The sequence below is a fragment of the Ictalurus punctatus genome, chromosome 11 (genome assembly GCF_001660625.3).
Source record: "Ictalurus punctatus breed USDA103 chromosome 11, Coco_2.0, whole genome shotgun sequence".
In the NCBI taxonomy this organism is placed as follows: domain Eukaryota; kingdom Metazoa; phylum Chordata; class Actinopteri; order Siluriformes; family Ictaluridae; genus Ictalurus; species Ictalurus punctatus.
Window position 1 is genome coordinate 13,381,780 of NC_030426.2, and position 12,546 is coordinate 13,394,325.

The following is a 12,546-nucleotide window of genomic DNA, read 5'->3' on the forward strand; positions in this document are numbered from 1 at the left end:
CCATCTTTACATCTGTTCCACAGATTTTCGCTCACTAAATCGAACACTTAATTCCTACTCACAAGACCATTTAGAAGTTTACATCTGCATGTTGGGATCTAATAAGATCACTGTGTAGAAATACATAGAAATTATGTAGGCTACAACAAACGTTATTAACACACTCGAGTAGATGCAAATTTATACTGTCATGATTAGATTTCCTTTTCTGCCCTACTAATCTTGTCTCTCCTGCTTCTGCCCTACTTTTATTACCCCCCATGCACGATTAATAAAAGTCCGTCTTATCTTGCATCTTAAGATTGCAAGGACATGTGAAAAGGATGATTCGGTGACAGGAATTCTTTGTCATTATAAAAGAATAAATGAATAATTTGTAATAAATTAATTTTACTTAATAATAAAAAATAATCACATGTTGGGGAAAAAAAGGTTTTTGAGGTCATGTTTATTTTTAATCTGCTGGAAACACAAGATGCTCTAAAACCAGACATAATTGGCTTTTTATAAATACAATTCTTGGTAAGTTAGTAATTAATTTCACAGCATTAGTATTTTACCAACAAACAAATACTGCAGATCTGTTTATCCATTCTGAAATATTTCATATATCCACCCTTGTCAGTGATACAGTACAGATTTCTATAGATACACTTTAATTTTCTAGATTTCTATAATAATTATAATAATTTCTAATTTTCTATAATAATTACTAATTTTCTATATATATATATATATATATATATATATATATATATATATATATATATATATATATATATATATATATATATATATATATATATATATATATATATATATATATATATATAGTGTAGTCAGTAGCTCTGACTCAGTTCAGTGGGTTCCTGAACTTCCTCCCTGCAAAATGAGCCTTATCACCCAGCTCCTCTTCAATTCTGTGGAGAGAGGGGGGAAAAGAAAAAGAAAAAAAACAATTACAAAATGGACAGCTGACTACAGTATCAGACAACAAGTGACATACTGGGGAAGTGGTAGCTGAGCAGTTAAGGCTTTGGGCTACCGATCGGATTATTGAGAGTTCAAACAGCACTGTTGGGACCATGAGCAAAACTGTTAACCTTCAACTGCTCAGTTGTATCCCATCCCAACTGTCAGTCACTTTGGATTTGCAAATGCAAACAACTGAATATTTTAATGGTGTTCATAGAAAGAAGAAAAGTCTTCACTCCAGGGGCTTTATTTTATATTCAAATTACTATGCTACAGACAGCCATTTCTGTCATGATAACAAGCAGGACTTTGTGCAGGTAACTGTAGTAATATGACAAAGACAGACACCTGAGGATCTGGTTGTATTTGGCCAGGCGTTCAGAACGACAGGGTGCTCCTGTTTTGATCTATAAACAGAATATAAATACGGTAAATTATACACCGCTTTTAAATCAACTGAAGAACATATCTAAAAGAAGTGCAGAAAGTTGAACAACATACAAACAGCTGCAGTTTTATCACCAAGTCAATAGTTTGAGTGGTCTTTGTAAATCCCACACAAATCTTGTAAAATGGCTATTGCACCCACATTTCCTCTCTAATTGCATCTAAATAAAAGGTTAAAACACTATGTACCTGTCCAGTGCACAGGCCAACCACCAGGTCAGCGATGAAAGTGTCCTCAGTCTCTCCTGAGCGGTGGCTCACCATCACACCCCAGCCATTGGACTGAGCCAGCTTACATCTGCAAAGAAACAATAGGTCAAAGGGTCAGCGAAATGACTCAGTCACTCATAATTGCACATGCCTAATCTATATAATGATTTAAAAATCAACTGATTACAGAAATAGTAATTTAAGTAAATCACAACTTTCAAAAATGCAAAACTAATTATTGGTATTCCATGGCCATTTTAATACTAAACAGGATATTTGGATCAAAGACATGTTCACCTGTACAACATTGCAAGATTTATCATTTTTAACATCTACCACTTCCAGCTTCTTCTCACAGTCTCCATATGCATGCTTATTTTAGTGGTCATGAGTCACAGAATAGTATGTAAAAAGAATCAATGTGTCTTTTGTAACCTATACAGAAAAAAGTAGGATGCCAATGCCATTTTCTTGCAACCCAATGAATGCAATGAGTGAATTGTGAACTCACGCCTGCAGGGACTCAGTTACAGAGCCAATCTGGTTCACTTTGAGCAGCAGACAGTTGCAGGCCTTCTCCTCCACTGCTTTGGAAATGCGTTTGGGGTTAGTCACGGTCAGGTCGTCCCCAACTACCTGAATGTCTGTAGTGCCTGTAAAGCTGGCCCAGGCCTGCCAGTCGTCCTGGTCAAATGGGTCCTCGATGGACACCACTTCAATATAGGGACAAAAAATTAGAAATAACTGAACTAGTGAGCAAAGGGTAAAAACACTAACATTACTACATTGTTGTCATATAGTTAATGTGAAATTAATAAAACGTAAAGCTTATATTTTAACGAGCAAAACAGAACAAATCAGGGCTCAGAGTTCTACAGACTAAAAACAGGTGGTACCAGGGTAATCCTGCACAAAGCTCTTGTACAGTTCAGCAAGTTCATCAGAGGTGATGTAACGACTGGGGTCATCAGGTGACTTGAAATCCAGATCATATTTTCCATCCCGGTAAAATTCTGATGCTGCCACATCCATGCCAATAACAACTTCATCCGAGTAACCTGCTTTGCTGATAGCAAGCTTTAGCAGCTCCAGAGCTTTGGCAGACACAAATATTACAGTTAACATTCAGCAGCTTTATATGTACATCATTCACAGGGTTACTACAACTATTTCGTCACTTTACTACCTTCCTTATTCTCCAGGATATTTGGAGCAAATCCACCCTCATCGCCTACATTGGTGGCATCCTTGCCATACTTCTCCTTAATGACGTTTTTCAGGTTGTGGTAGACCTCAGCCCCGATGCGCATGGCCTCCTTAAAGCTATTTGCTCCCACTGGCAGGATCATGAACTCCTGCATCGCCAGCTTATTGCCCGCATGGGAGCCACCATTTATCACATTAAAAGCCTTGAAGAAAAACAGGCAATATATGTAAATGTTTCTCAAATGTCTGCATTCAATAGTGCTCACCAATCAACCAACATCAAATTTGCAACTTTATAAGGAAATAAGTAACAGAGTGGACAAGAACCGAGACATTTCTCTGTACTGAGGAAAAAATTTAGATATATTTTATATCTGTTTAATCTAAGGGTGTTTTCACATTTATTTTAAAAGAGCCAAACCCAGTTCACTTAAAGTGAATCAGAAAGGGAACCAGCCAGAAGTGACTGCAGTTCACAATATAGTGGTCCTCTTCAGCAATGAGGTGATCTCAGACCCGTTCGTGTCCACAAAACACAATTTCATAAGAACTCAGACCCCAGCTTGCACAGAAAATTTCATCCAAGTCACCATAGAAGGGACAGTGATCCTCAATTTCAGTGGACTCACCACTTCGACACATTTTGTCACAGGTGCTTATGGACTTCCGACCTGTTTTTTTTTTTTTTTTAACTCTGCATTGTAGTGCTGTTCTGTTATAGCCTCTTTCCTTAATTTTTTAAGAAAACAAAAGAAACTCTTATGCTCTTCTGTGTTGATATTGCCATTTAACGCAATCCTCTTACCAAATTTCAAGAAATGCACAGCTCTCCTCCTCAGGCACACATAACCCTACAACCTGACATGGTGAAAAGTTGTGTTGTTTTCAGCAGTGACTGAACATGGCTGCAGGTACGGCAAGCCTCCAGGAACACATGTCGAAACAAAAGGCAAAGTGAATCGGGACCTCATTGCCTTCACATATCGAAGAAATCGAACCACAAATGGACCTCCGCAGGTGGTCCGAGTACGGTTCGCTTTTGGGTCCTTTTAGAGGGGGTCTGAGATCACTTTATTTGTTCACATATACAGGCTGAACTGCTCTGAGAGCATTTGGAGGGCTCAAACATACTAGGTGTGAAAACACCCTAAATATACGTTTATAATGGATGTTTAAGGATATTTGTTTGAAAAGTTAATAAATGCAAAAAACACAGACACTTCAAATAATAAATTCATTTAATCAGCCATCCATCATCAGTAGCCACTTTACGGTTACTGGTCAAGGTTGCAGTGGATCTGGGAACTATCCTGGGAGCACTGGGCATGAGGAAGAAATACACCAAAGGGAAAATTTGCATAGCCAGTCTAGCTACCGGCATGTTTTTGGGAGATGGGAGGAAACTGGTGAACCTGGAGAAATCCCACATGGCCAATAGGGAAACCATGAGAAATTGAGGACCCTGGATCTGTGGAATCATATTACCTTCTGCACCACTAAGCTGCACATACTGTAAATTCTTCAGTCAAAAGTATTTGCAAATTAAGCTATAAATCTGTAAAACCTTGTTTTAGACATGGGACAACTACTAGAAGAATTTCTTGTTAGGTGTTCCAGGTGTAATCTGTATCAATGCAAGTATGGAAGGATTTCAGCTCCTGTTTGATTGTGCATGGATACCAGAAAGCACAAGTGACTAAAATTTACATTTTTGTAGTTTTAAGTTAATATTATATAATTGCTTATTTTAAATCAACCGCCCTTATACTTCCATTATTAGCATGTTTTATTGGTTATTTGTATGCTTTATTCATGCAGAGAAACAGTGAAATTGGTCAGTACTCATCACCACCTCCCTCAAAAAAAAGGCTGAAGTATTCCTTTAATTCATTGTAGTTTGTTCAATTTTAATTTCTCTGCTACTCACCGGCACTGGCAGGATGACCTCTGGGTTGCCTGCAAGATCAGCAATATGTTGATACAAAGGGACACCTTTCTCTCCAGCTCCTGCCTTGCACACAGCCAGGGATACACCCAGGATGGCATTAGCTCCAAACTGAGCTAAAACGTGAATGGATAGGACACAAATTATTAGATAAATAAATTATTTTAAATAAATTAATAGTAGCTCATCCAAAAAAAACAATTCATTTCAGTGTCCAAACTAATTTTTGTAGAACTCATCCGTTCAGCAAGATCAATGCGATTGCACTTTTTTCCCCCCTATGTTCTTAAAGTGTTGTTCATGCAAATAAGCCAAGTATGAAAAGGAAAAAAAAAATAAGACTAATAATCCATCCCATAAATGAGTGAACAGTGGGTGTATTATTATAACAACTTACACTTGTTATCAGTGCCATCCAACTCCAGCATGAACTGGTCAAGCTTCTCTTGCTCAACTACAGAGATTCCCTAGAAAATTAAACCCAGTTAATTTTATGCGCAATAATGAAAAGTTTGCGATTTCATTTGGTAAAACTATTTGAAAACACTTCAAACCTGTTCGATCAGTGCAGGTGCAATTATTTGATTGACATGCTGAACAGCCTTTGAGACACCTGCAGTACATTAAAAGCAGCATTAAACAAGATAGCACAATAAATACACATTCCAGTACAAACCCTTTGATCTTGCATGCATTGGGCTCAATTAGTGAACACAAAGCAGTGATCAAATTCTCAAATACCCCCATTCCAGTCACCTTCATTCCAGCTATTGCTGGTGATGCAATTAAAAATTTCAGCCAAATACCAGTATCATTAAAGTCATTCACACATGAATGATCATCATGCGTAACCAAGGACTGCTCAGCAAGCAGGAATTCTGTTCAGTTTTCTGAACATAAACTCAAATTGATCAGCCCCGTTGTTTTTATTCAGCATGCTATTATCAGATCATTCATCATCCAATCAACTCTTATTAAAATTTTTTTTAAATAAATAAATAAATAAATAAAAAAAGTTACCTGATAATACCAAATAAGTACCACTAATGGGCCCTCATTTACAATTTATTAGATATAAAGGCTGCATAAGGGAACAGAACAAAAACAGCAGAAATGTACTCCACATGTAGATGTTCTATGTACACAAAGTTGCACACTTGTGATTTATAAGGGTGTAAATGATATTTTTCAGAAATATTAATTCATGCATTCATCTTTAGTAACTGTTGTGTCTAGACCAGGAACACTGGGTGAGTGATGGGAATTTGTCCATGATGGGAGACCAGTCAATCACTGGGCAACATGCAAACACACATTTACACGCTCATTCACACCACGTTTTGAGAGATGTAAGGAAAACCATATAGTCTCAGGATCAATGACAAACTCGAGATCAAACTGAGGACCTGAGAGCAGTGAGGCAACAATGCTACACACTGCATCACCCTTTTTAAAAATATGATTTCTTGGGGGGGAAATTTTTTATATACAAGTTTTTTATATATAATTTGAGAACACAGATTTATAAAATAAATAAATAAATAAATAAAGGCCTTCTTTAGTAACTTGACGTATATGAGACTTGGAGGTGAAATCCTATACATTACAATTTAATCTTGCTAATCAATTAACTTTTTCCCCTAGCTTCTTTAGATGCTAAATACCTAGAGGAAATCACCTACTGTAGAGGCTAAGGTACAGCTTCAGTGGAGAATGCTGATAGATTTCAGCTTTTATTTTATGGAAATAAAGGAGATGTGGCCCCATAATACCACAACTTAAAGAATCTTATTTATTAATTAACATGCCTGTGCTCGTTCACTCACTCACTCACACACACCTTTCCCCATATAGCATGATTTATCATTGTCCCTTAACTCCAGCGCTTCATAGATGCCAGTGGACGCTCCACTAGGAACAGCAGCTCGAAACAGACCTGCAGAGATAATCAAAGTCAATGAAAGGCATCAATATGAGCTAAGAGACAACAATATGAATAAAGATAATCGAACAATATAGTCCTGTATTCAGAAACGTAAAACTATCTGAGGTTTGCTTGAGAACATTAATACAAATTTGTGAACAAAAGTTAATCTTAGCTCTGAACTGTCATACTCTCTTGAGAATAATGAAGACTTGCCTTTGTCTGTGTAAAGGTCCACTTCTACTGTCGGGTTCCCTCTGGAATCAAAAATCTCCCGAGCATGAATCTTCACGATGGACATGTTGCTGAAGAGTAACAAGATAGTAAAAAGGAAATTTATACACAAATTAACATTTCTCAAATGGTTTATATACAGTGTTCATAAAGTATATGTAAAGTGTTAGCCAAGTGAAAATACAATGACTTAAAGCTTGAACACATGTAATTTTTGTGAGAACAACTTCTTCATTAAAGTAGAAGGTAACAATGTGCAGAACTTGTTCGTGTGCTTTATAAGACTCATCGCTTTAGCAGGATTTTAGCTTAGCTAGATTAACTCCTCAAACGTAACATACACAGTGGTTAAACTGGGCAAGAGCAGTGATCCCCCACCACTGGTTTATATTAACAGTACATAAACTATAGTTTATTGTACTATAATGGATGGAAATGTAAACACACATTCCAGTGTTAATAATAAAATTGACAATGTAACACAGTTCCTTTTAAATAAAACAGAAAATGGTTTCCTTCATTCACAGCAGTTTCTTATCAATAAAGCAAAACAGATTTCGTTTCCAGTTGGGTTTATTTTTTATTTATCAGAAGAGAATCGAAGTGATTTCGAACATTATTTGATGCCAAGACAGAAACAACAAAACACTGAAAACATAACTTTGGCGATACCAATATTGAAAACAAGTATTACCATTTTAATCGATAACCAATCAATTTTAAAATATACAACTTTAAAACTAAATGTGGATGAACTTGCAAATGTTTTAACCAGTGACTGATTTCAAAAATGGAGCTAACATTTTCTCACTGAATCCAAAGCACAGGATTAAGGGCCCTAATTAGATTTAGCAATGACATGGAGAACAAGTCAGCTATTTTAGGTGAACGTGGAGCACTGACTCACATATACGAGTCATTAGTCTTGCAGTAATTTAATAAAAATACAGCCACTGAATCCTCACGTCAGCATCTGTTTAAGTCTGTGTGTGCATGACGCAGCAGAACAGTGAGGATCTGCTGCGCTGCAGATTGCTGAAGATGTAATCAAGTGTATCAGGGTTATCAGGATCCATTAGCAGGATAAATGGAAATAAATCTTCTTAAAGAAAGACACAGCAGGCACAGTCACCATGCAGGGATGTTTACTGTACTTGTCAAAGCACATTTGTAGGGTTTTGCTAGTTAAACAATGATTAAAAAAAAAATTGTTATATTTTTAAATAAATACAATGCAAAGAACTGTTAAGTCAAATAGAGAGCATATTTCATTCAAACAATTTCAGCTATAATAAGGCAAGGAAGAGCAACCACTAGTCAGATTAAGAAAGAAAATGACAATGAGCTGAAAGAGTCGGTTCGGAGTCGGTTTGTGAGCTGAGCCAAATGATCCGAATCACTGAAAAGAGCCGGAATTTCTGCGCATCATTTCTGTCTTGCTGATGAGTAGTCCACTTTAATCGTCCAACACATGCCTTGCTCATCAACCAATGAAGCAACACTTTCTCTGCTAGGTACTGTGTGATATAAACGACCAAAAGAGCGATTTAAAACAAACAAACAAACAAACAAACAAACAAACAAAAAACCGTCAGTGCAGTCTGTTTCAGACTCCATGATCTGCTGTGTCACACTGAGCCACAACGCCGACCTTACATGCTGCTAATCATTATAACATTACTAACATCACGTTTATAAAAAAAAATAATAATAAATTTTTTTAAAAAAGACAGCCATAATTTGGCATCCAATTAACTCTCTGACTCACAGCTACCGTTTAGAGAAAACACTACCACATTGAATTTTAACAAGGATAACGGATGCAGCTGAATATGCACTTTATTGTGGGGAGAAAACAATGAAATGCTTCATAAAATGCTGTTTACCTTGAGGATAGACACGCAGTGAAGAAGCGCTGAAAGACGAGGAGTTATCTGGCTGAATGAGCCTGTGTGCCTTATTACCACCGTCAAGCGTTTTCCCTCCGCACAGGATTGGCTACTAGCTGATATTCACCAGCAGTCACACTGAAATTGTCCAATCAGCGAGATGAGTGTATAAAGAATTAGCCAATCCTCGTGCAGGAGGTGGGATTTTACCGAAATACGCGTGGAGGACAATCAGAATTGAGGGATTCGTCTAGTGTCTTCGACAAGACAATATACAGTATAGACACAGAGCATGTCGCCATCTGCTGATTAAATTCACTACTCTTCTGGTGTGTCTTCAGTGTACAGTGAGAGCAGTGTATATATGTATCAGCACGCAGTGATCACTTTTTCACTTACCCCTACCATACCTGCACTTTTTAAGTATAAAAATACTGTAGCCCATCTGCTGCTGTGCACAGTTTATCACTCCACCTCTACCCTATCCGTTAGTGCACAGGTTCCCAACCCTGCTCCTGGAGAACCCCCTGCCCTGTATATTTTATTGTTTTTCCTGTTCCCAGCTAATCAACCTCCTCAATTGAAGTGGGTGTGATAGAGCACAGGAAAGAACTGCAACCTGCAGGGCAGGGGGTACTCGATGACCAGGGTTGGGAACCTGTGCATTAGTGGAAAGAGACAAACATTTAGTACAACCACTGACTGAGCAGATATTTTGATTGGTGGAATATTGTAGTCCAGGAGCAGTGCCACACCTTTTACATTTGGTTGGCCAGGGTAGACCAGATGACTTTACTGGGGTCACAATCTGGAGGGGGACAAAATATTTATCGAATAAAAAATGCCAATGTGGCTACTCCTATCTGTGTTCAGTCTGAGTCAGATCTGCATAGCACACACCTAAGCAATATTTGTTTGTCGTCTAGCAAGTTACAAAATAATATCAAAATCTTATGATGCACGTTATGATGTATACTAATAAGGATATGAAGAAATACAATCCTAGGCCTCCAAAAAATTTATATCATTAATATAAAATAGTTTGACCAGTGTTTTCTCACCTGTTTGTTTGTTTGTTTGTTCTGGTTTGCAAGGCCAAAGAATAGTTCATGTCTGTGTTAGCTAGTTAGTCAGATACTGGCTAAATGGTTTTCAAATTTCCCAGAGATGTTGTAGTGGGCATTCTGTTATTATTTGAACTAGCTTATCACAGCGAAATTTACCAAGTCACACAGTTTTGCTTCATCTGACATTGTTTACCGTACTGACTAATAATAATAATAATAATAATGATGATGATGATGGTGCTGCTGCTGCTGCTGATGATGATGATGATGAAGATGGTGATGATGATGATAATAATAATAATAATAATAATAATAATATTCTGGGGGGAATGGTGGCTTAGTGGTTAGCATGTTTGCCTCGCAACTTCAGGGTTGGGGGTTTGAATCCCACCTCTGGCCTGCATGCGTAGAGTTTGCATGTTCTCCCCATTCTTCGGGGGCTCCCCATGCTTCCTCCGCGTACTCCAGTTTCCTGGAGACAAAGACATGCATTGAAGGCTGATTAGCATTTTCTAATTGTCCATAGTGTGTGAATGGGTGTGTGTGCGCGATTGTGCCCTGCGATGGGTTGGCACCCCATCCAGGGTGTCCCCCACCTCATGCCCTGAGTTCCCTGGTATAGGCTCCAGGTTCTCTGCAACCCTGTGTAGGATAAGCAGTAAAGAAAAGGGATGGATAATAATGTCTTACTGGGGTGGCCAGAGGGGTGGCCATTCTTCATGGTAGGGTGCGACAGGAAACTTCTGGACACCCCTCAGCTATTCCCATGTTCCCATGTCTCACCCAACAGTAACACTGATATGATAGTGGGTATGGTGCTGGTATGAGTGTATTAGGCCTAGTAGCATTATTGAGAAAGACCTCAAAAGTAATTGGGTTAAAAATACAATATCAAGCCAATAGTTTTCTGTGGTCAAAAACTGTCACTAATGAAGGGGACAAAAAGTCTAGTCTCTAATTGTACACCTGCATGGTAAACTAACAATGTAGGTGTGTGTTTGATGAAGTGGGCAGTGCACACACACCCCTTAGCCCAAGGATGTTTTACTGTCTATATTATTGGCTTCACTCTCTGAAGCAGCTATCCTGATAACATGCTTGGAGTTACCTGTCTTCCAGTAGTTTTTCCATATTTCTGAAAGCCTAAACATTGGTTGAGAATGTGTAAATGTAGTGATGTGGTCAGGGAGTTGATTGTGGGACAATCTTGTACTGCTCGCAAGAGAAGAACTATGGTGTCTGACCTCTAGCTGACTTTGAATGTGTGTGTTTGGGGGGGGTGTGGACAAAACGTTGAGTGGGTGGACACACAGAAGAACTCATCTACACTCTCATAAATTTGGAAACCAGTGGAATGAGTGTTGTGTTTTGGCAACATCTATTACATGAAAAAAAAAAAATAGTAATAAATATCAAAGAGGAGGTTTCACCTCCTACAGCCTTAGAAGTGCTTTTCTGGCACAGTTGATGAATGAAACATTCTGTTTCTCTGGAAATCTACAATTATTACTGAAGTACTCTGCAATTACTTCTTGGTTTCTTCACACACACACACACACACACAACACACACACACACACACACACACACACACACACACACACACACACACACACAGGGGTGAATGTTAGCTGAGTAGAATTTATTGTACAATTTATTGTAGAATTTCATGCCCCACTACATCAAAATATGAGTTCGGTGGACAGATCTGCTGGATTCAGTGTGTGCAGTGGAATTATCACAATATCACCCCAGTAATATCACTGCCGTTAAACACTGACTCATGTGTTTTCATTGTGAGTGCACATCAAACACAAACGTATCATGAGAAACTACATATCACTAGCAGCTGCTATATAATGTAGTGTTTGTCATCAGTGTTCACTGATTATGTCACTGATTATTATGATGCCTTACTGGCATAACTAATTACCTAGATAGACAAACAGAGAGACACGAGATCACACAAGATCTGAAGCCCTGTCTGAATTGGAAAAACATGCCAAGGGCATGTAAGGCCAAGTGAATAAAAGGATAGGGGCTGCTTTGTTTAAAGACAAACAGTTTCTTTTACTGTTATTTAACCACAAAAGAAGTTAGAAATGGGGGGTGGGGGGATTCTCTCTCCGTCACATAGAAAAGTATAAAAGTAGTAAAAACAATAAGATACTGATTTGTCACTTAGTAAATGTTACAGTATCCAGGGTCAACAAACATTTCTGTTTCCCTGATAACTGCATGTGTTTATTTTTCATCACAGATCACACCACACATTTTTCCATATGGCTACCCAGAGGAGAAAATGATGAAACAAACTGAGGGACAGTGGTGTGTTTGTGAGAAAGAGAATCCGGACAACTCTCTTAGATCAAGAATCCCCCAGGTCAAGTCTCCCCATAAATTCATTCTCTCTCCCTCTCTCTCTCTCTCTCTCTCTCTCTCTCTCTCTCACACACACACACACACACACACACACACACACTCCATGTATGTGTATGTGCGCGTGTGGATTAAATGGTGCTGCAGCTTGTTTTGTTGTTCCTCCTTTGCATGAGCCCTCAGGAGGCCACTTTCGATAGCCAGCTGATCCCAGTGTTCCACCTCCCTCCTGCCACTGAAACTGACATCTGGGAGCTCATTAGAGGAGGA

The 12,546-nt window shown here is 38.4% G+C and overlaps 1 protein-coding gene across 1 annotated transcript; it reads right to left on the reverse strand.

The window, feature by feature from the left end:
• Positions 1 to 429: 429 nt before the first annotated feature.
• eno1b (enolase 1b, (alpha)) lies at positions 430 to 8,948 on the reverse strand. Its single transcript, XM_053683861.1, has 13 exons — positions 8,828 to 8,948; positions 6,924 to 7,012; positions 6,624 to 6,719; positions 5,338 to 5,396; positions 5,181 to 5,250; positions 4,766 to 4,899; positions 2,819 to 3,041; positions 2,529 to 2,726; positions 2,144 to 2,345; positions 1,612 to 1,720; positions 1,324 to 1,382; positions 822 to 920; positions 430 to 672 (listed from the first exon to the last, which is right to left on the reverse strand). The coding sequence occupies exons 2-12, from the start codon at positions 7,006 to 7,008 to the stop codon at positions 854 to 856; spliced, it is 1,302 nt and encodes a 433-aa protein (XP_053539836.1). The 5' UTR covers positions 7,009 to 7,012; positions 8,828 to 8,948; the 3' UTR covers positions 430 to 672; positions 822 to 853.
• Positions 8,949 to 12,546: the final 3,598 nt, after the last annotated feature.